This window comes from Oryx dammah, unplaced genomic scaffold, assembly GCF_014754425.2.
Source record: "Oryx dammah isolate SB20612 unplaced genomic scaffold, SCBI_Odam_1.1 HiC_scaffold_27, whole genome shotgun sequence".
Taxonomy (NCBI): domain Eukaryota; kingdom Metazoa; phylum Chordata; class Mammalia; order Artiodactyla; family Bovidae; genus Oryx; species Oryx dammah.
In genome coordinates this window covers 129,455,052-129,479,907 of record NW_024070211.1, presented here as the reverse complement: position 1 = coordinate 129,479,907, position 24,856 = coordinate 129,455,052, and the positions used below count along the sequence as shown (strand labels likewise).

The 24,856-nt window shown below is 36.9% G+C and overlaps 1 protein-coding gene across 1 annotated transcript in view; it reads right to left on the bottom strand.

Moving 5' to 3' along the window:
* Positions 1–1,969: 1,969 nt before the first annotated feature.
* Positions 1,970–24,856, bottom strand: part of ANKAR (ankyrin and armadillo repeat containing) — a 51,962-nt gene continuing 29,075 nt past the window's right edge. Inside the window, exons 11-22 of the mRNA XM_040227797.1 lie at positions 23,261–23,429; positions 19,426–19,667; positions 19,127–19,280; positions 18,881–19,042; positions 17,387–17,493; positions 14,997–15,119; positions 11,848–12,006; positions 10,677–10,794; positions 8,022–8,131; positions 6,332–6,528; positions 3,594–3,640; positions 1,970–2,278 (exon numbers count right to left, since the gene is read on the bottom strand). Coding sequence (XP_040083731.1) covers positions 2,031–2,278; positions 3,594–3,640; positions 6,332–6,528; positions 8,022–8,131; positions 10,677–10,794; positions 11,848–12,006; positions 14,997–15,119; positions 17,387–17,493; positions 18,881–19,042; positions 19,127–19,280; positions 19,426–19,667; positions 23,261–23,429 — 1,836 coding nt within the window. The 3' untranslated portion in view covers positions 1,970–2,030. The remainder of the gene's footprint in view (positions 2,279–3,593; positions 3,641–6,331; positions 6,529–8,021; positions 8,132–10,676; positions 10,795–11,847; positions 12,007–14,996; positions 15,120–17,386; positions 17,494–18,880; positions 19,043–19,126; positions 19,281–19,425; positions 19,668–23,260; positions 23,430–24,856) is intronic.

The window sequence follows — 24,856 nt, the reverse complement described above, 5'->3', positions numbered from 1 at the left end:
TCTGAAATTTTAAAAAATATGACATGCAGGTAATCCCTCAAGGGTGTATTGTACTTTTTAGTTGGACACATATATTAACATTCTTAATTTTAGCAAGTATATATAATCAGTGAAAATACATGAGATGAAAAAGGTTTGTTTTTTTGGTTTTTTGATAATGTCCTTTTAATCTGAACTTTTACTGCAGATATCATAACAATTCATGACTTTTTTTCTGCCCAGATTAAAGGAACTGAATGTACTATCCTTTGAATATAAGGATGATGCTACCATCTGTTCAGTGTCCTTTGAGAGGTTTTGCTAGTAGAGATCTATGTTACACCATCCATAACTGGATCAAGTTGTTAAAACCCATAGTGTCACAAAGAGTCAGACACAACTGAAGCGACTTAGCGTGCGTGCACAGGTAAGAGGCAGGTGATTTGATGAATTGAGACCTTTCTCATTTTACATATAATTTTTAAAAATAGCAAATGCAAAGTAATAAAAATAATCTTTATTTTGGCCCTGTACTTAAAGAGAAATACTGTAAAGTTTTAAGCATGGTAGGATAGTCTGTCTAGGCCAAGATACTCAGGAAATGCCTATGTTATTGAATGCAATAATGATCCTCAACTTTGAAGCCACCTGAATCTAGCGACAAAATTCAAAATTTGCTTCTAAAGGCTTTTTTTTTTTTTTTAAGGTCTACAGAGGCTTAATGTTTCATTGATGTGAATTCTTAACAATGCTGAATAAATGATACTGGTTTTTATCATTTGAATTATTTATCCCTTTCTAGTATAAAATTCTCCCCAGATTTTTCCCTGGAATTCCTGTATTTTAGTCTCTCCACCAGGTAGTTGTGACTCTGGACTCTTAAGATAATTTAGAATTGAATTTGGAGATTAAGGAAGTCTCTTGTAGCTCAGAGGTTAAAGCGCCTGCCTCCAGTGCAGGAGACCTGGGATCGATCCCTGGGTCGGGAAGATCCCCTAGAGAAGGAAATGGCAACCCACACCAGTATTCTTGCCTGGAAAATCCCCTGGACAGAGGAGCCTGGTAGGCTACAGTCCACAGGGTCACAAAGAGTCGGACAAGACTGAGCGACTTCACCTTCACCTTCACCTTATTGTAGAGTGGTTAAAAGCACAGGCTTTGGACTGTGACACATAGAAAGCCCTAAGTACCTGTAGCCGCTATCACAATCACCATCATCATCATTGTTACGTGAAGGCATGTTGGAGAAAATAACTGCTGATTAACATACATGTTCCAGTGCAGACCAGATAGACTATAGAGACAGCTGAGCAAAGTGGACAAAGATAAAGCAGTGCTCTGAAGGACTCACTGAAACCCAGTTAGCTTTTATGTCAAATCTGTTTGCTGCTGTAAAATATGAGAAGCGGACATACATCCAAGCTTGCGCCTATTGGAAACAGTACTCTTTGGGCAAAGACATCCTGTGATTCTAAGCCACAGAGAATATCATCTATTCCAGCTGCAAACCAAGGATACTCTGTAGGTATGGAGTCTGGTCAAAAGTGGTGGCCATACTTTTTAGCCATGCTTTTATGCTTGATAGGAAGTGATTTCAGATTTTTTTCAATAAAATGTTTTTAAATGTATACATTTCAGATTTTTAGAAGGCTCATGCATCTGTGGTATCTATCATTAAGTGTCTTATGGTAGCACAATGAGTGTTAGCATGTAGGTTACTTTGAATCAGCCCTTTTTAGACCAGCATACCAATTAAAAAACTCTTTCTAACATTTGATTTTATATATATATACACGAATTGTGTCACTTGTGTCAGCTGCTTAATGGTTTTAGGTGCCGGCATTCTATTATAGAAAATGCTACTTAATCTTTGAAGCCATATATCAGACCTGATGTTAAATTCCAGTAGACATGCTAAGGAAATTTTGTTAAACATCAATATCAAGAATTTGCATTCAAAAAGATTATTCAGTTATATATATTGTAGCACAATTGAAAATAAACAATTTTACAAGACTGCTCAGGAATCCTTTCACACTAAAATGCTTTTATTAGCCTTCTCCAGGCTCCGGAGTAGCTTTCTGTACATGTTTCCCAAGTTGGTTCAAAAGCACTATTCTTGGTCTTGATACCGTTATGATATCTGATGAAATTGCAGATGAAAAGGAAAACATATTATGAGAAACAGTAGTCTTTTTTGTTGCTTTGAAGAGTCCCATGAAGTTAGTTACAGGAGGTATAAAAGTCAAAGAATCTCTTGGTTGAATTTTGGGTTTTAATTTTCTTCGGTGCTCTTTCCCTAAAAAGGAAAGAAACATAATTAAGTGTCTCTTAAGCCTAAGAGCCCTAGGAATAGTCTCACTGCTTTTAATCTATATATTTCTATTTCTTCACATCGCTGAAACATAACTAAGAGAACAGATCAGTAGCTTCCAGACTTTTAGATGCTGGAATGCAAAAATCTGTGGAGATCAATATATGTTGCAAACTTTTTATCATGCCAAGTTGGCACTAATGAAAGAACAAATGCCAGCTACTTTAAACATCATTTTGGAAAAGAAGGGATGTTTTCATGTCAAAAGAAGGTGTAAAAGCCATTATCTTAAAATGGAGGACTTTACTTGAATGAAATTAACTTTATTAGACACCTCGTTGTCCTTTTTCCTTTTTGTCGTATGTTATCACAAACCTGGTCTGGACTTTGCAGACCATTACTGGTATACATATTATTCAGAAGCCAATTTTAAAATGAAGGAATAATGGAACTAGCTTTATCCTTCTAGGTAAATTACTCTTACACTAAAGAAGCGATACAAAAACCAGACCATACAGAAACCATTCTACTACCGATGATACTCAAAAATATAGCTTCCACACATACCTACCTTCCCTCAGACACTCCCTGGTAAATGAAGTTCTTCCCTGTCCTTTTCTTTTCCTATTCTCTGTCTTTGCATTCGTGACTCCAACAAAGTGATCTTGATTTCAGAAAGTTCTGTCTTTGCTTTTACAGTGAGGTAAAATATATATATCAAGTGGACTGATTGGGGTCCTACACTAAGCACACACGAGGAGGCACTAAGCATGTACATAAAGTCAGTATGTGATGTATTTTCTCTATTACTAGTAGGAATTGGATACTAACATGATAAGATCTGATTCTGATCTCACAGGCCTCGGCCACTCAGCCATCAACTCTATAAACTCATCTATCAACTCTATAAAACTGAACATAATATCAATGGAAAGAATGTCATCTCTGCTGTAAGAACTTATAGGCAAGTGGTACATGAAACAGAGTAATAGCAAGATCATAATTAAAGTCATACTTACATGTTGTTTCAATAATGACATTTCTATGCATGGCTTATGAGAAAAAGCAAAGTAAGAAAGGGATTTCTGTCAAATGACGTATGTGGGGAAGCCTTAAAAGGAATGATTAACACAGCACGGGCTTGTAAATGGGAAGATATTTTAGGTATGTAAAACTAGAAAAGCAGAAGTTTACCGGGAAACATCTTTTGGTAGCCTCTGCATTTTGAATTCTTAGAAATAAAGCAATTATAAAAGGTCTGAATAGAAAGTATCTCTGAGATAAAAGAAAAATCAATTACCTTTCTTAAAGACAGGAATTATGGATGGTCCTCCATTTTTCTCCAGACTGAAAGGAAAACACTTTTATCACAAAAACTAGAATATATAAAAACTTAATATACCAGATACCATATTCAGTGCGTAGTGGTCTAATTTATGCATGTTACCTGTACTAACTATGCATGTTACCTGTAAGTACTTTATAGACCATCAGTCATTTATTCACTTAACCACCCAAAACATGTGGAAGATTCAGTATGCTTGAAGTGAATAGGAAAAGTTTCATGAAAGAAGAGGCACTTCAGCTAGGTTTTGAATAAAATAGGTCTTTAAATAGATGAGTTGGGGGAGGGTATTCCAGACATGGGGAACAGAAGATGAAGAATTACTATAAAACAGCATGGCATGTTCAAAGGGCACTAACTACTTAGGCTAGTGTGATCAGAATTAAAGTTATTTGGAGACATGATGGGAGGTAAGATTGGAGAATAAAGATCAGGTCATTCTATGTACCATGAATAAGAGAAAATTTAAACTTTATTTTCAAAGTAATGTGATACTAATAAAGTATTTCAAGCTAAAGAATAACAAGGTATACCTAAGTTGATATGATGTGGCTTTAATAGAAGTATTTCAATCATTATCCTGGACATGTAACATATAAATATGGTGTTACAAAATTTCCCTGGTAATAAAATGTAATTTTAAATATTAAATATTAAAACTGCTTATGACAGATGTGTTCCTGGTTAATTTGATGAGGAAGGAACATTTGCTTTTGTCAACTTTAATAAGACAGGCCCCAGTCTGTTCAATATGCCAACTTCATGGCTATAGGGTAACATGAAACTGGCTAGTACTTTAGGCTCAGATTATTTTCACATAGGGTCAGTTAACAGTACGATTTTGTCTATATACTTCAAAATTTACACATCCAAAAACTCATCTAATTTGCCATTCTTGGGGCTGAATGAGGGTGTGGGAATAGAGAAGTGGTATATACTCCAAAACAGTACTGCCATGACCCCAACCAAAATCAATCTATTTTATGTTTCAATAGTGGTATCAAGGAATATTTTGTGGAAATTAATAATCTTTTAGCACATTTCCCATAGTTTCATTTAAATAAAATTCCCTTGTAGGATTGTTATGAAAATTAAAGGGAATAGTCAATCTATATACATACTGTAAGGAGAGTACATAGAATTATTAGTTATGAGAGTAATTGTTATTTGTTTACCAGTTCTCCCTCACTTGGTAGTCATTCCCATAAGCTTACTGATCACTTGTTATTGTTTATAATCCTGAAACACAACTCCAGGGGATGCTGTTCACCTCACAGTAATTGTAGATGGCAGTAAAGTGTACTAAGGAAGGAGTATCTTATTCTAATTCCCAAAAAGTTGCCATATGGGCTAGCTGTGGGAATGGTTGTGTAAAATAATACTTCCAATATTTAAATTAATTTTTTAAAGTAAATATTATTTTAAACATTTTTTAAATTAAAATTTTTTACCCAGAAAATTAAAACAATTGTAATTTAGTTTTCCCTGGATTATATAAAATTAGATAATAAGTTTTGGGTATTCAGTTTTTCAAAGAATTCAAATTAAAGTGACTGAAGATATACTCATTTTTCTCTATACTTAAAAATTGATTTATAGAACCATGATACACTACTGTATTCTATTCTATTATTATATTATTAATAATATATCTTGAGTAGTTCTGTTTCCTATGTGTAAATAGCACTATTTGCAGAGACTTAATTCAGCTGTAATTATAGAAGAGAAAATAGGCCCATTGAGAGTCTCCTCTCCTCTCCTCTCTTTTTACAGAAACTTAAGTTCATGGTAGAATGGCAACACTGAAGCAAAATCCTCTGAATAAATGCCTGGCAAACTTTGCCATAACTTTAGCCACTGGGTCTGATTAGCCCTGTTTATACCCTGTGAATTTGGCATAGCTTTGAATTAGGTGTAAAAGCCCCATTTGATGCCAAGGTCATAGTGGCATTCCTGGTTGCCTCAGAGCTCTCAGATGTAACCCAAACCTACCAAAGAATGACTTCCTGAATCACCCCACTAGGCTCCTCTGTCCATGGAATTCTCCAGGCAAGAATACTGGAGTCGGTGAGTGAGTGAAGTCACTCAGTCGTGTCCGACTCTTTGCGACCCCATGGACTGTAGCCCACCAAGCTCCTCAGTCCATGGGATTTTCCAGGCAGTAGTACTGGAGTGGATTGCCATTTCCTTCTCCAGGGGATCTTCCCAACCCAGGGATTGAACCCGGGTCTCCCGCATTGTAGACAGACACTTTACCATCTGAGCCACCAGGGAAGTCCTTACTGGAGTCGGTAGCTATTCCCTTCTCCAGGGGATCTTCTTGACCCAGGGATTGACCCCCAGTCTCATGCATTGCAGGCAGATTCTTTACTCCTTTGAGCCACCAGGGAAGCCCAAATTGAATTTGGAGGCAACTAATCTTCCAAAAACTTCTGAAAAGGGGATGAATAACCCTGACCAGACAGGACCCCCAAGATCAGTTGTATTCTTGTCTGCACTTTAAATTCTGTTGCTAAGTTGGAATTTAAAAGAGGCTTTGGCAGTAGACGTTTAGAATGAAGTCTTTCCTTTGTTATACAGTGCATAGATTCATATCAAGGATAGTTCCCTTTGTTTGATCTTCCTTAAACTAACTTCCTTAAAAATTCACCTCAGTAATTTCACTACTGCCACTTCAAATATAGGAATAATACCTTAGGGAAGGAAGTCCCACTTTTTGTTGCATTTCAAATTCCTTTAAAAATGCTGGGTTTATACTTGCATCTCTGCTGATATTATTTGTTATACGAAGGAACTGATTAGGCTTATTCCTGCATTCCTTTAATAAGAGTCGGAAAGCATTTGCATTGTAAGTTAAGTAACCAAGAGCACTGGAGCAAGCCATGCGAACCTAAGTGAAGAAGAAACAATTTCCCCTTAAACATTGAGCTTTGTTCTTAAAATATCTAACCCAGTTGTGCTCATTAAATATTTCATAGGAGATCTCTGTAGGGATCATACAGCAAATATGTATGTCAGCTGATGGCAATTTATAGACAGAAACGTAGCCATATTTTTCGGGAGGCCTGTGAGTTGCCATTGATTTCGAGTAGTTGTTCTCAGTCCTGGCTGCATTTTGGAATCACCAGTAGTTTAAAAAAAAAAAAAAAGCCCACCAACTAAATACAGTCTCTCTTAGTAGAATCTGGTGTTATATGTATTTTGTTAAGCACCACAGGTGATTCTAACGGGCAGCCCAAGTAAGAACCTTTGAGTTTGAACTAAGGTAGTAGGTTTCGGTTTTCATTGTGAATTGGAATCACCTGGATAGCTATGAAAATCTTGTCTGTATTCCACCTCCTAGAAACTGATTTAATTATTTTGGAGTTCAGAGAACTGAATATTGGGACTTTTCAAAACTGCACAGGTGATTATAATATAGGAAACTAGGTAAGAAACCAGAGCATAAAAGTAGATTAAAAATAAGCCACCCAAGGAAGCAACTCAATTATCCACTGGCAAAGTCAAAGAAACAAGCCCAAGTTCCAGGCCATGGGACTGCAGAAAAAGTAATCCTTCCTTTGCAGGAAATACTCTCTGCATTTCACTCTGAAGTAATTCGGTTGTTCATATAATAAAGTACACCCCTGGGAAGTTCTTAGGAAAATCTCTTCCTGGTGGCGTAAGAAACGTTGCAAAAATGAACGTAAACCAAGCCCATGCAGGGTACCAGAAGGCTGACATATTGGTCTTTACATTGACATACGACTTCTGTCTATACCCCCAAATCTTCCAAAGCTTGCACAGCGGTCCTGGAGCAGCAGCCTCAGCTTCTGGGAACACGTTAGAAATGCCAACTATAATGCTAATTCTACACCAGATGTATTAGATCAGAAACTTTGGGAACGGAGGCCAGCAGTCTATGGCGTCACAAGTCCTGCAGGTGACACAGCCTTAAAGTTGGAGAAATACTGCCTTTTAGCCCTTCCAGGAAAAGAGACAGAAGCAACACACTGTCCTCCAACTGGGCTTCACATGCCCTCACCCAGCTGTTGGGCAGGTAAGGAGAATGTTCCAGTGGACTCCACTTCCCCTCTACAGATAATCACAGAAATGACTGAGTGACTTTAATTATAAAACATTTTATAAATAAGTATTTCTGTGTCATCTGTGTACTCATTCATAGACTGAACCTTAAAGCCTGAAGTTAAAACCAATGTGCATATTTTGTGGGAACCAGAACTGAATGGCAAAGGTAGGACTAGAAAAGTCATAAAATTGTGAGTGAGTTATATGAACTGTTACTATTATATAACACTCAGCCTGTGGGGAAACTGGCCCACAGAAGTGAGAGAGAGGCAAATTATTTTTAGGATATTCTGTTTTAGAATTACTTTTTCTTACCTCTTCTTGTCCTGAGTACAAATGATAGCAGAGCTGTTGGACTGTCCCTAATGTGGTAAATGCTTCTGGAATACCAGCTCTAGAATGAGCCAAGGTAGCTATTAAGTTCCCTATAAATTAAACAAGAAAAAACACATGTGTCATTTAATTGATATAAACCAATATACTGTGCCTTCATTCATTTGCATATATGAAAGTATTGAAAAGCTTTTGAGTCACATCTCCATTAATGAAGAACTGCTGAGGAAAAATATGTGTGTGTTAAATATAAACTTTCCCCAAAATTATGGTTTGATTTTTTGTCACAAACAGTAAAAGTTAAATAGGTTCATTTAAGTGTGAAGAATTTTGAAAAATCAGAGGTTTTCTTCCTCTTGGCTTCAGAATATATTGTATTTTGAGGTTTTATGTTTTTTAATGATTATGAACATGTTTAAACTACGTAAGAAAATTTAATGTCCTTTTTGCAATTCAAATGGTTTTGAGTTAAGAGCTTAATTATATTTTTAAAATCAAGCAATATATTGCTTATTGACATTTAAGATCATTGAAGTTTTTCCCATAAAAGCAGTGTTTTGAGATTGAAGTAATAAAGTGATCTAGTAATTAAATAACACGGAGAAGGCAATGGCACCCCACTCCAGTACTCTTGCCTGGAAAATCCCATGGACGGAGGAGCCTGGTAGGCTGCAGTCCATGCGGTCGCTAAGAGTAGGGCATGACTGAGCGACTTCGCTTTCACTTTTCACTTTCATGCACTGGGGAAGGAAATGGCAACCCACTCCAGTGTTCTTGCCTGGAGAATCTCAGGGACAAGGGAGCCTGGTGGGCTGCTGTCTATGGGGTGGCATAGATTCAGACACCACTGAAGCGGCTTAGCAGCAGCAGCAGTAATTAAAGAAATGTGCAGCTGCTAACTTAAAATTGTTTCATTACAATTTGTGTTTTATTTTTAGAGATTTCATGTGATATTGTTTCACAATATTGTTGCTGTGTTGGAATAAGTGTAACACAGTAAATCTATTTTTACATTTGTGGGTGGATACTTTATTGAGGTATTCACTGAGTTTTTGTTCTCCTTTTGTTTTTTCCAGCCTCCATTAAAAGCCAGAAAGACTTCTGTATTTATGGCCTCAGGATGAAGAGAGTTGGGTGGTATGGTCTAAAGCAAAACTTACCTAACGATAACCTTACTTTCAGGCTTGTATTTTCTAAAGCCTGAGTTTATAGAATGGGAGGAAGGGAAAAAGGTGTCTTTACAGGATGCTTGAGGCTGGTGCACTGGGATGACCCAGAGAGATGATACGGGGAGGGTGGTGGGAGAGGGGTTCAAGATTGAGAACTCATGTACACCCGTAGCGGATGCAAGTCAATGTATGGCAAAACCAATACAGTATTGTAAAGTAAAAAAAATAAATAAATGGAAAAATAAATATAGGGAGTAAGAAATGGGTAACGGCAGAAAATCTAAGACTAAAACAGATAGCAGGACTTTTTGTGACGAATGGCTAAGTGGTACACATGGGAAAACTGAACTGGCAACAGAAATATCAGTTTATGTAAAATTTCTGTGCTTTTGGAGCCTCTTCTGGAAACCTTACCAACTTGGACTTGAGCATATCCTTTATTTTACTTTATCCCTGAAATCTAAATATCTGGCTTTGCTTGAGAAATCCTAGACATGCATATGACTCTGGAGGTACAGATGACTCCACTGGTGGAGTGCAGAGGAAGCCAAATAATTTTTGAGATTCAACGTCTACCAGCCTGGGAAAATTAATACCTGAAAGCTAAAATAATATGGCATTTCTTGCACAGAGGAGTTTATGAGGTAAAATTTAAACCCACTACAATTGTTTTTCAGTCATAGAATTACTATGACTAAGAATGTTATTTAGATAAAATATATTTAATAACATATTAAACATGTATTTTTTTTCTAGCTAATTTTTGTTTGCTTGAATTTACCTTACACCATACAAATGTAACTTTGTGGCAGCAAGTGAAAATTTTTTTTGGTGTGTTCAGTAATCCCTTTCAGTTAAAAAACAAAATACTTTATTTTTTGGTAGCTGTCTCTCCATATGGCTGTCATTTTGATACTGTTTTAGGTTGTATTGAGCATGATAGATCAAGCAAACTAACATATTTATCATCTGGAGAGTTAGATCTGGATAGATATAGTCAAACAATTACCACTAACTATGTCAAGAGTGCTACTAGACCATTTTGCTCTGCTATATTGCATAGCAACATAGAGAACTCAAACATTAGCCAAATATGCACATTTAGTCGAAAGGAAACAGACAGAGGTTATCAGTATAAGTCTGCCAGTATGACTATAAATTAGTGTATAAATTTTGTTGTTGGTAGTTCATAGTTGAATTCTCATTTTACATTCTGAAAAAATTAATTTGAGGTTTAAAAAAGTAATTAGGAAATCAGAAAGGCTCTAATTGGGGTGCAGAATAGACTTTGATTGTTCCATGTAGACTCAACTCTGGAGTTCCACATAGACTTACATGAATTCATTCTTAAAACCATGTGACAGAGTATCAGGCTTATTTTATTACTCCTCAGATTACAAAAAAAAAAAAAAAAACTTTTTTGAAAATAGTTTTATGTGGATATGATTGACTTCTAGGTATTTCTTACCTGTCAAGACAATAGTAGTGGAATCAGCTGAATATAGACTATCAACTAAAATAGTAACACCTCTTGCAGTCAAAGTAATGTGGTCCACGTCTATAATGACTTTAGCTAATACAATAATCTAGAAATACAAAAAGCATAGAATCACTGAACATTTTCTAATCAGCTTCTGTAATTAACCTTTTATTTCTGAGGGGATGCTTCTCAGGAAAGTAAGAGGGTCAATTTGGTATGATCCAATAGAAGGAAATGGCAACCCACTCCAGTACTCTTGCCTGGAGAATCCCATGGAGGGAGGAGCCTGGTAGGCTACAGTCCATGGGGTCGCAAAGGGTCGGACACGACTGAGCAACTTCACTTCACTTCAGTAGAAGAAAAGCAAGCTGTGCGGCAAGGACCCAGAGTGTTTCCCTATCTGATTACTGAGTAACCATCATAGGCCATATTATTCTTCCATTTTCTTTCTACAATGTTTGCAACTTTTGCATCTGTAAAGTATGGGTTCACAGGAAACACTTCTCTCAAAGAAGAGAGAATAAGATCAAGAAGAAGCCAGAGACATATGGTTGTCTCCATGGTTGAAGAATCAGATGATCAGCTAGAGATCTGCAGTTAGAAAACTTGTTTCTCTACCTGCTGCCTGGTAAAATAGGGGTGATGAAAATAATACTACATGCCTGTCAACCTGATAGGGTTGTTTTAAGCATCAGGTGAGGCAAAATTGCCTATTAATTTGTAAAAAAACAAACAAAAAAACCTACATCATGTTGTTTAGTCGCCAAGTCATGTCCAATTGTTTTGTGTGACCCCCTGGACTGTAGCCCACCAGGCTCCTCTGTCCATGGGATTCTCCAGGCAAGCACACTGGAGTGGCTTGCCATTTCCTCCTCAAGGGGATCTTCCTGACCCAGGGATCAAACTTGCATCTCCTGCCTTGGCAAGCGGGTTCTTTACCACTGAGCCACCAGGGAAGCACCTAACCTTGTAAAATTCTACACAAATGAGGGACTCCTCATAAATAATGGAATTCTTATGAAGTGGAAGGGGGTGGTGTAAAAAATACTGTGAATTTTACAAAATCAGTTAACATTTTCCAGATCCAATGTTTTTTCTAGCTTCCCAGTTTTCACTAAAAAGATACATTGATTTGAAATGTTAACCATCAAATTTATACCTGAAATGCTGCCATTGCCTTCTCAGTTTCAATTGTTGATTCAAGGAAAGGTTCAAAAATTGATATGCTCATTTTTCCATTTTCCAATATTAAGTATTGTTGAAAGCGATTATTGAAGGCAAAAAGGGTTAGTGCATAGCCTGCTCTTAAACAAATATCCTGGAGACAGGAGAGATGCATTATCTTTAGCTTATTTCATTTATCCTGTTACTCAAGTGTTTTTTGTTTTTTGTTTTTTTACTTTACAATACTGTATTGGTTTTGCCATACATTGATATGAATCCACCACAGGTGTACATGAGTTCCCAACCCTGAACCCCTCCTCCCACCACTCTCCCCAAGGCAATAGGTTTTGAATTCTTGCATATTAAGATACATTTCATTCTTATCTCTAGGAGTAAAATAAGACATAATTGAGGAAAACAGGTAGTAGAGTTGCCCCAGAATGTTACTGAACAGATAAAACAGAGAATTAGGTAGTGGTATCAGGGAGAAGAGAAGAGAAAAAAATTTTAATTTTTAAATGGAATGTTAGATTACTGATTATATAAATGAATACCTAAATGGTAATAGGAATCTCCATAATTTTATTAACCTTCAACTTTTTAATCATATTTTTATTTCAACATTTCAAAATATAATTGATAAATTAAAATTTCTCTTGTATAGCATGATATTGTTGAATTTTATGCATTCTGAGATGATACCGCTCATTTCTTAAATTTACTTGTAAAATTCTGCTGTATTCTAAGGGAGAATAAAAAATGATTTCCTTTTAAAAAATCTCATTTTAACATTCTGGGACTGGGCACAGAGCAAAAGTCAATTTTCCCTTTGGCAGTCCATTTGCCAAAGATTTACAAGTATGGTTGATCTTCTAGAAAGACCCAAAAGATAGAATCTTATCACTAAATCTTATTTTTAATATTTCATTTGAACACTGTGGTACACAGAGAGAGAACCATTATTCTCAGTGTGAGAGAACATTTATCTTAGTGAGTGTTCTTCTGTCACTGTTAAACATATTGAAATGCTATAGGTACATATGACATACTCACAGATAAAAGTATGTGATGCCTGAGATTTGCTTCAAAAGTAATATATGGATAGTGAGGGAATATATAAATGAAATAACTGCTGAAGACAGGTCATGGGAATATGTGAGTATGCTACTTTGTCATTCTATTTCTGTTTGAATTTTTCCATAATAAAAAGTATGTACTCACCAAGTACTCTGATACAAAGTAGCTCCAGTACTTTGGCCACCTGACAAGAAGAGCCAGCTCATTGGAAAAGACCCTGATGCTGGGAAAGACTGAGGGCAGGAGGAGAAATGTGCGGCAGAGGATGAGATGGTTGGATGGCATCATCAACTCAAGGGACATGAATCTGAGCAAACTCATGGAGATAGTGAAGGACAGGGAAGCCTGGTGTGCTGCAATCCATGGAGTTGCAGAGTCGAACATGATTTAGCAACTGAACAACAACTTACAAAGGAGTCCCCTGATCACAGGCAAGAAGAAAGGTATTAGGTATAAAGGGGAAGAGAGTGGCGCAAGTGGTAAAAACCTGGGAGGGATTGTAGAGTGATGGAAAGCAGAATGGGCAGCAGAAGGAAAGGGAGAACATGGGTGTCTCTGAGGAACGGGTTAATGAGAGTAGCACGCAGATGGAACAGAATAGAGGGCGCAAACGTGGTTTAGAAAGCCAGTCAGATGATTCCTACCCTGTTATTGCCCATATTACAGCAGCACTGCTCATCTTTTTGTGTACTACAGTAGAGTAAAATTCCGTTTAAAAGAATGATAATACAATGACTTCATTTCTCCCCTTTACCACTCTTCTTTCTTCCTCAAAATCTCCTGGAGCTGAGACATAACTGGCAATGTTCTTTCCTTATTGCTCAATGCATGTAGAATAACAATAGTTTGGGAGTTTCTCTATTTCTCTAGGGTTAGTGTGGCCCATGGACCAGTGATAGTTCACGAAATAGTTAACAAAAGGATTATACAAACTGAGAATACTTGAAACAGCTCTTCCTTACAGTTAAATACCAATTAATAATAAAGTAAAAAAATTTAAATCACCATTAGGCATATCACAGTAATTATTATTGCATCAATGGATCCTGAAACCAGTGAGCAAAAGTACATTGCATAACACAGTATTTCCATAGTCTCAGAGACACTCACCTCCAAATACTTATTAATTACAAAGGGGAGAACAGTAACTAAAGGGAGAAATACGGAGACATCACTTTAATCAGGCACCCAAAGTTAACACGGCCAGTTATAAGACATATCAACATCGTGTACTCCCTGCAATGATGCACTGGGAAAAGGGGTGAAGACTATGGTGTTCTCAACCAAAATGCATGACCTCAGTTTAACCATGAGAAACAGCAGATAACTCAAATTGAGGGACATTCTAGAAAACAACTGGCCTGGACTCATCAAAAATATCAGTCATGAAAGGCAAAGGACTTGAGTGTCACAGATTAAAGGACACTAAAGAGACATGATAACTAGATGCAATGTGGGATCCTGGATTGGATTTTGGAATAGGAAAAGGGCATTGGTGAGAAACTGGCAAAAGTTAAATGAAGTCTGCAGATTAGCTAGTAGTATTGTATCAATGTTAATTTCCTGATTGACATCCAAGAAAGCTGTGTACTTTCAGAACACTCTGTACTATTTTTGCAGATTTGTGGAAAGTCTAAAATTATTTCAAAATTTACAGTTTGGTTGCTTTAAAATTATCTCCTCATAACTGTTTGCTGGGGAAAAAGCTATTCATTCATCACAAATAATTTGAGAACCACCACTCTAGAATACTGGGTAAGAAGTAGATGACTGAAGGTTGAAAGGTCATAAAATTAAGTTGAAACTTGATGCATCCAGGACAGAAGAGATTTGTCTTTTGGCTTGTCACCAAGCATTAAAATTGCTACATTTCAAAGATGAAATATAACAACTATGAGAAATATGGAACATTATTACATCATTACAAACTAACAACCTACCAAAGATATTTTACATTTTTTAAATAATACATTTGAATATTGCATGAAAAAGACAATGAAATTTTGAGGATGTAGTCTAAAAATCATTTTCTTCTAAATGAGCTCTAACATTTCATAAAGTTATTACCTTATCTTCTGAGTGAAGAAGATAAAGGACATCAGCATAATCAAATCCTTCATTTTCTTGTAATTCCTTCTGTAAGAGATCATTCCTTAGGACAATGCATGCCAAGGAAAATGCCACTTCAACCTACATATGTAATTTTCAGAAATATATTTTTCACTCATGGTTTATCAAATGACACATTTCATCATTCAAATATTTATATAGGATATACCAATTCAAAGATACCATAGAATACCATTAATTCCATTTCTCTGACTAGTATTTAGAGAGTAGCAATTACAACTTCTGGAAAAATTCCCCTCATAATTTTTTACAGCTGAGAAAATAATCTTTCTGTGTACCGCACAACCACAAAGCTCCATGTGAGGGCACAGGCAGAGGTAACCAGGGCCTGCAGTACGTGTGAAGAAATTTATCATAAGTGCATAGTTGCATTCCTTCTACATCTAAAAAAGAACCCCCCCCCCTTTTTTTTTTTTAAATTTCCTAGCATGGTGCTTGTTAGCTACTGACCATTGAGATGTAATGCTCTAATGAAATGCTTTCAAGTGAAGCAAAGCATTGGAGAATAATCTGGAGGAAGTTTTCTTCTTCTGGTTCTGGAGTCATTTAAGGCACATTCTGAAGCCCTTTAAGGAGACTGTTAATGAACCTTGGTATTACTGGGCTCAGTAGACAAATTTTTAAGTACTACACCATGGATTTCTATAAAAAGCATTGTGAATTTGAAAAGCATGATTATTATTACAAAAATATTTACATTAGAATCTTACTTGAGGAAAAGTATTAAAATGTTAAATATTGTTCTGTTTTAATAAGTTTAACAACCCATTGAAAATATATGTTGAAATATAGACGCAACTGAAGTAGACTGTTTGCCATGAAAATGTACATTTTTAAATAAAGAATGTATTTTATATGTCATTTTCCTTAGTCTTGAGAAATTTATTTGTACTTTGAAAGTCAGTGCTGCTGCTGCTAAGTCGCTTCAGTCGTGTCCGACTCTGTGCGACCCCAGAGACGGCAGCCCACCAGGCTCCCCCGTCCCTGGGATTCTCCAGGCAAGAAAACTGGAGTGGGTTGCCATTTCCTTCTCCAGCGCAGGAAAGTGAAAAGTGAAAGTGAAGTCCCTCAGTCGTGTCCGACTCTTTGCGACCCCATGGACTGCAGCCCACCAGGCTCCTCCGCTCATGGGATGTTCCAGGCAGGAGCACTGGAGTGGGGTGCCATTGCCTTCTCCGGAAAGTCAGTGAAGTTTTTACATATAATTCAAGCCAAGAAGTGCTAGCATGTGCCTCTTTGTTTCCCTAATCAACTTCTGTAATGACATAATCTCTTTCATGACAAGAAAAGCCAGATAACATAAAACATCTTTTCTGATAACAAAATAACAAATGCCTTCCTTAAAAGAAATCATGCTATATTTACTTATATGTTTTCTTCATATGTTATATTTATTTTCTGATTTCTAGCAGAGCCCTTACCAAATTTTAAAGAGAAAATAAATTTTTGTCATTACAGTTTGTGTGGCCAAGTATAGATGTCCTGAATTTCTAAAACCTTGGTAAAGGATTTTAATAGATGTCATGTCATTTTACTAAAGGCATTTAACCAGAAGTAAATGGAAGAATGGATGACTCTTCAGCAACTCGTAGTAATTCCTAGCAGTGTCCACCCTTGAGAAAAGTATTGCTGCCAGCCAACACAAGTTGCTTGGTGGAAGGTAGGACTGTTCTGATGGTGTAAACACTGACAGGATTCATTTACATTTGAGAAATTTTACTACATAAATCACGCATCCTCATTATGCCCACCCAGGTTTAGCAACCAGTATCTGAGGAAGAAGGGAAGAAATTCTATGAATAATCAAATATCTGAGGAATAAAACTTCTTCGATAAGTAAGGACAGAAGACTAAGACTTTCTTGTTAAATCTGAAGAAACCATATTTTGATAAAATTTAGTAATATCTTTGCTACTATCTTTGTAGCAATTTTTTTCACTTTAAGAAGGAGTTTTAATTTCCTTCATATTTTTGTTTTTGGCATTCTAGTCTTAAAATCTAGATAGGAAAATTAACGCAATTCCCCAGAATTCAGGTTTGTTTGATTTTTTTCTTTTGAAGTATCAAAGAATCCACAAAACCTCTTTCTGTGGCAACTGTTTTGTTTAAAACTTCTGGGATTTTGTGATTTTGCGTTCATCAGAAAAAAACACAATTCTGTAAAGCAATTATCCTTCAATGGAAAAATAAATTTTTAAAAATTAGGATTTTGTTTAAAAGGTTAGATATTTTTATTATACTTGTGAGCTTGCCTAAAGATAAAAATTATTCTTTAAAAAGTCATTTATGTTAATTTTTACTATATCACACAAAAGTCTTGTATATACCTTAATATTAGGAGAAGGGTGATTTCTCAGTAGTTGAATAAGTACTGGAAAGGCATTTTCATCTACAACAAATTGTTGACTAATGGGATTGCTTGTATGAGCGACACCTGGAAGAACCCACATCTCAATGAGATAACGTTTTTTCCATCTTAGAAATGTTACAGTCAAACATAGCTCAATCTGTTTGGTTCTCAATGTGTCCTTGCATAATATGGTTGGTAAATTACAAAAGGAAATGCTTTACTGACGCTATTTTACCTTAATTAACTTTTTAAAAGGCAAAGTGAATAATCCTGGAAAATTTACTGTTAGAACAGTTTTCTAATAGTCACAAAACTAAGAAATTAGAAGTGCTGGACTATCAGGGAATAATAATGTAATAGCTTTCATTTATGTAAAAAAAAATAATTATGTGCAAGGTACTTCAGCTTATAGCTGCTACTGTTTTCCATTAAAAGTTTGTTTTTATAAAAATAACTTGAGTAATCACCTGGTTAAAATTTCTGGATTCCTTAAATACTCATACTAAAAAGATAATCTTACTTCTTCTAACCATACTACTTTAATTTGCAGCTCTAATCTCAATGAAGAGACTCAAATCATCTTTCTAGTGGACATGAACAAACAATTTAAAATTTGTTCTTTTACCAATAAATGCCACACTACAAATACAGTGGGTTTACATACTTAAATATAAGTACAAGATCGGGCCCCTTTAGGAACAATGAAGAGAAAGCACCTACTTACTATTACCCAGTGAAGTTTGAAGCAACTAAGGGAATAGGGGCAGCAGGGAATAGTTTTGTTTCATTGTTTCCTACTCCCCTTCTCCACTGGCCACCAGGAGATGCACACAAGCAATAATCACATGACTATTCTTCATTCAACAGACAAGTAGTGAATGCCTGGTGCACCAGGCACTGAGGTGGGGAGTGTTGCATGCATGTTGTATGAAGTACCTAAGATAAAATTGGCAAAATATTGTGCAAGAATTGTACATCGGAAACTATAAAACATTGCTGGGAGATATTAAAGGCCTAATTAATGAAGAAATATATGTGTTTATGGAAAGGTTAATTCCTTTGCAAAGAAAGGAACAGCAAGACCAGGTGGCCACTACATAAACAGAGAATGACTATGGAAAGAGGAAGGACTAGAAAAACATGCTGCAGCATGAGAAACACTTCTGTGTCTTCAAGAACATATAGTCCCTAAGATTCAAAATAAGAAATATTTTTCTCTGAAGCTTGAAAATAAGAGATTGCTTTAAGTCGAAATAGCCAAGGCTCATGGTCCTCAGTTCTCATTCTAACCAGAATTCAAAGCAAGACTGATATACTATGCTTAATTACATCAGCTCTACTCATTAAAGTCTTTGAGAAATAAAAATATTATAATAACAGATTAGATATGGTTAAGGGCTGCAACAGAAGGGATGGGGAGGAAGAGTAGTACCTCACTAATATTTTTAGAACTGAGAATAAATTTACAAACCAATACAGATGGATCCCACTGCTTTGATGACGCTCAGCAGTGTGCCATCGGCTATTTTACTAATCCTTAGTAAGCGGACCAGTGGTGCGATCCCATTCCCTTCACATATTTGATTTTGGTGGATCTTGCTGTCCTTACTTAGAGCTATGACGGCTTCACCTCCTGACAAAGAAAAGCAAGAAACATGTCTAACCCTCCAAAGTCCTGTTCTGTATTGTGTAGATTTATGCATAGAACATAACTTACCAACATACTGCATTTTAGCTGATGGTGATAAAAGCATATTTATGATAAAGTTGTATCCAATCTGTTCTGCCATATACTTTTGTTGTTTTAGTGTTTGTCCTGCCAAGGCCCAAAGTGCTACAGCTCCTTGTTCCTTAACATCTATTTGAAACGCCTATTAAAAAAAAAAAAAATTCCATTCAGTCAATGAGGATTTACTGAATACCACAGGAATGTGTGTTTAATGTGGTTTCAGTTTTCTTTTCACTTAATTCAATATTGAATACTTTAAGAAAAATGAAAAGTAGTGCAGTTCCTACCTTGAGAAGCTTTAAAAGATCTTCACTTAACGATTTTTCTAGAAATGCTCTCTGGATAGCAGGGTTGTGACTTGCCAGTGCTTCCACGGCCATCGCACCCTTCACTTGGACACTAAGCTGCTTCCCTTTAAACAGAGCCGCCAGAGGGGGTATGGCTCCTTCCAGAGCCATAGCGTCCTGAACTTCCTTGTTGTTACGAGCAACCTCAGCGATTGTAACAGAAGATACAGCTGTCAACATATCTTCAAATGAATTCAAGAACCAGTTAAATAAGTCTTTTAAAAAGTAGGAATATAAGCATGCAGCGTATCACTAGTTTTCCATATTTAAAAGTCAAGTTTTTAGAGTCTAGAAAATTTAGAAAATAAAGAAAAAAAAATAAAACTCTTCAGACTTTCCCACCCAAGCACAAACATTCCATGTAATATCATCCACTATTTTTGTAAATATATAATATATATTATATAAATATAGATAACGTTGTGCTTAGTCACTCAGTCGTGTCCCGACTCTTTTGTGCCTTTATGGACTGCACCCCGGCAGGCTCCTCTGTCCATGGAGATTCTCCAGGCAAGAATACTGGAGTGGGTTGCCATGCCCTCCTCCAGGGGATCTTCCCAACCCAGGGATCGAACCCATGTCTCCTGTACTGCTGGTGGATTCTTTACCGTCTGAGCCACCAGGGAAACCACAGATAACTTTAGATAGTATTGTACTTAACACTGCTGCTGCTGCTGCTGCTAAGTCACTTCAGTCGTGTCCGACTCTGTGCGACCCCATAGACAGCAGCCCACCAGGCTCCCCCGTCCCTGGGACTCTCCAGGCAAGAACACTGGAGTGGGTTGCCATTTCCTTCTCCAATGAGTGAAAGTGAAACTGCTCAGTCGTGTCCGACTCTTTGCAACCCCATGGATTGCAGCCTACCAGGCTCCTCCGTCCATGCGATTTTCCAGGCAAGAGTACTGGAGTGGGGTGCCATTGCCTTCTCCGTGTACTCAACACAGTTGTACTATAAACACCGTATCCTGCATTTTAATTTACCAGTAAAAAAAAATTTCTCCCATTCTTTATGAATATCAGTGTCTCCTAAATATTCCATTAATGTATATCTCACATTTCCTTAAACATTTACATTTTTAAAAATAATGGGTTGTTTCTAACTTTTCACTGTTTTAAACAATGCTTAGGAAAAATCTTGGCACATTTCCTTCCTGTTTGTATATTTTTCCCCTTAGCATAGAGTCCTAGGAATTATTGGAATAACTGAATACATTCACTGTAGATTCCTTTTCTTTTTTCTCCCTTTTCTCTTTTTTAAATTGAAGTATAGTTGACATACAATATTATGTTAGTTTCAGATGTACAGGAAACTATCACCCCAAAAAGTAACTGTCTATTCCCATACAAAGTAATTTCAATATTATTGACCACATTCCTTATGCTGTATATTACATCCTCATGACTTATTTTATAACTGGAAATTTGTACCTCTTAATCCCTTTCACTTACTTCACGCAACCCCCAAACCCCTTTGCCTGTGGCAACCACAGTTTTTTTCTCTTTATCTACAAGAGAAAAAGTATGCTTTTTTCTCTGTATCTACTTTTTGTTTTGTTTGTTCATTTGTTTTCAGTTTTAGATTCCACATGTAAGTGAATACAGTATTTCTTTGTCTGACTTATGTCACTTAGCATAATACCCTCTAGTTCCATCCATATTGCTGCAAATGGCAAGATTTCATTCTTTCTGTGGCTGTGAATATTCCATTGTGTATATATACCATCTTCTTCATTCATCTGTCAATAGGCACTTAGGTTGCTTCAATATCTTCATTATTGTAACTAATGCTGCATGGAACATGAAAGTGAAATTCGCTCAGTTCTGTCTGACTCTTTATGACCCCGTGGACTCTACAGTCCATGGAATTCTCCAGGCCAGAATACTGGAGTGGGTAGCCTTTCCCTTCTCCAGGGGATCTTCTCAACCCAGGGATCAAACCCAGGCCTCCTGCATTGCAGGCGGATTCTTTACCAACTGAGCCACGTGGAACATAAGGGTGCTTTTATCTCTATAAATTAGCCTGTAAGTTTTCCTTGTGTAAATAGCTAAAAGTGGACTTGCTGGATCATTTGTTAGTTCTATTCCATATTAGCTGTACCAATTTACATTCCCTCCAACCGTGCACCAGAGTTCTTTTTTTCTCTACACCCTTGCCAACCCTTGTTATTTGCTATCTTTCCAATGATAGCGCTTTGGACAGATGTGAACTGATACCTCATTGTGGTTTTGATTCACATTTCCCTGATGATTGGTTATGTTGAACATCTTTTCATGTGTCTGTAGGAAACTGAAACTGTCTTAAAGGGTGCATGCAAAATCTCACACGCTCCGAGACCCAGTGCAGAGAGGCAGCAGTGTGAAAGGCCTGGGTCAAACCTACTTGCTCATCTTGGAGAGCCCCCAGGGGAAGCAGAAGGCAGCTGGCACTCCACAGGGGAATGAGACACTGAGACAGTTCTGTGATCTCCCTCAACTGTGCTGATGCTGGCAGGCACATTTTGGAATCCTCTTTCTAGACTATCAGTGCTAGGGGCCTGCCCCTCCCCTCCCACCAGCTTGCTTGTACCAGTTCACCACAGGCCTCACAACTAGCTACCCATCAAAGCCTGCCCTGCCCACCAGTTGCCCATAGCAACCACACAAGGCAGGGCCTCTCAGCCAGTCCAGAGGCCAGCCTTGCCTACCAGTGTACCCACTGTAGCTGGCACTGCTACAACAGGAGGGGGCATACAGCCCACATAAGTGTCCTCCATGAGCATCTAGGTCTGATGGCCAGAGGGTAGCATGAGGCTGGACTCCGTAGGACATCTCCTACGTGAGGCCACTTCTCCAACCTACCCAATACACAGAAATAGACTCAGAGAATTAGGCAGAATGGGGAGACAGGTGAATATATTCCAAATGACTTTATGAATTTGTAACAAAGGAAAAGAACTTTCTCATGATTTCACTACATGAAAGAAGTTCCTAGATGATAATTGTTTAATTTGAAGTACTAAAGTAAAAGAAAACCTTCTGCAACAAACCCCTTATCCATAACCTTGTCTTACATTATAGCCAACATAGGTATTCTGTATTCATTCTTAGAGAGCTAGACTAGAAAGAAAGATGATGAACTGAGCAAGAAGGAAAACATACAAGCTTTTCCCCAATTTTTTATTCCTCCCACTTTCTCCCAATTTTTATCCCCTCATATGTGGGGGAAAACCACAGACTTGAAGTTTACACTGTTATGTGTATGCTCATTGGGATGAGAAAATTCTTACAGAGTCTAAGAGACCATTTGCAGTAGCTGCAGAAACTGCCTCATAGCTTCTGGTGTTCTTGGTATTTATATGCATTTCAGAGTCTGACAATTAGCCTAATTACCTCCTTACCTTGAATTTTGATATCCAATATCTCACAACAAATCTAGAGTCCTTATGTAACCTGAAAAATAGCTTCCAATGATCAACATGTGTCTTATTCATGCAAGGAGACGTCTACTGGCCTCCCTGGGCATATTAACTACATTATTTTTATTACTTGTGCCAATGTTTCCATTTTTTAAAATGTCTAGTTCAACATTTTAAAAATTAATGGCTTTGAGAATCAATTCCTTTTATAAATCCAGTGGTTTAAATTTAAGTGTTTCAGAAGTTAGGTTATATTACACATGTCTAGATCCATCCTAAGTTAAATCCAGGACATCTATTCATAAATGACAAGTCCAAACCTTTATTTGCTTCACTTAATATATCTGGTCACTTTAAAATATATAAAAATAAAGACTTACCTGAATCAGAACTCAGAAATGAAATAAGGTATGGGATGCCTTTATGGTCTCTCACTGCTCTTTGGTTATTTTTGTTTCCCATACATAAGACTCGCATACAGTTCATCACATTTACTAGCACGCTTTCTATGTCTAAGTTTAAGAGATTTATCAGAGCTGGGATTCCATTCTAAAAATAAAATAGTATTTAATTATAATCAAATTCATTTAGGAGGTCTGCCATCTTTATTTAGAAACACAAGTCTATAATCTTTCTTGATATAAATATCTGCTTATTTAGGACAGAACAATGCCCATAAACAAATGTGTTTACTGATATGGTACATTAAGTGACAGTTGTCACAACTTTGAGTATGTCTTTAATTTTAAGGTGAGTATTCTATAAATATATTTTCTCTCATTTTTGGCCATTCCATGCAGCATGTAGGATCTTTGTTCCCCAACCAGGGATCAAACCTACATTGGAAGTACAGAGTCCTAACCACTGGTCAGCCAGGGGAGTTCCTATAAATGTATTTTCAAATAGCCTCCTTTATACCAAAATAATTTGAGGCTGCAAGTTCACTGCAACATTTAAGTATCTAAAAGTGAAACAACTGAGTAATATCAATTGAATACAATGCCCATTTGGAAATATCTGCCATTGTATACATTGCACTGGTAATTGGCAGTTATATTTATGTAACATAAAATATTCTTTTTAAATGTAAATATAGTTTACTAATTTCAAGTGGAGTAAAGATGGCATTTCTCCCTACTAGCAGTAATAATGCAAGAATATTAAGGCAAGAAACAGAGGTGTAACATTATTTTCAATAAAGCTAGGAGACATCTGTAATGCTGAACGATAATAAATGTTTATGAGTAACCAACAGAGATGAGAGAGATCTCCCATGGCCACTGGCTACAGGAAATACTGGCAGAACACAGTTTGCTAAAGTAAATGGCTCTACTTTCAGGGACAGGAAAACACACACACACACAGTTCCCTGTCTGGAACAAAAGGAATGGGTGTGGAGGACGGCAGCAGGATCTTCCCTGGACCAGTTAGTCATAGTGTTGGAAGTTAAGGAAGGCAAGGATGAATAAAGAATTATACTGATAGGATGTTTACAAGAAGTAGGCTTACTGGTGAGATAAAAAGAAAGAGGCAGATTTTTGCACTGTGGAGGAAATAGAAACGACATGATGGGTACTATATCGGTGTCAGCTAAGGGAAAGCAAAGCTGAAAGGTCCCATGCATACAACCCTGCAGCCTATGTCATATTCTTGTAGCCTAGAACATGGACCAGATGCATTTCCTGCAAATAGCTAGATTAGAAAGAACTTATCTCATTCAGGCTGAGTACTGATCAAAAAGGACCTAGAACAGGATCTGTTCAAACATATTATAAGAGGAAAAATAGGAAGAACTTATGACAGATAAAGAATGCTCATCAGAAAAAATATATCACAAAGTAGATGAAAAACTTTAACTGAAAATGATTTTGATATTATCAGTGAAAAAATTATATTAGGCGATCACCTTTATAAAACAACGATGCACAGAAGAGACAGCAGTGCTCAGGGAAGATTTTTTGAGACAAGGGGCAGTG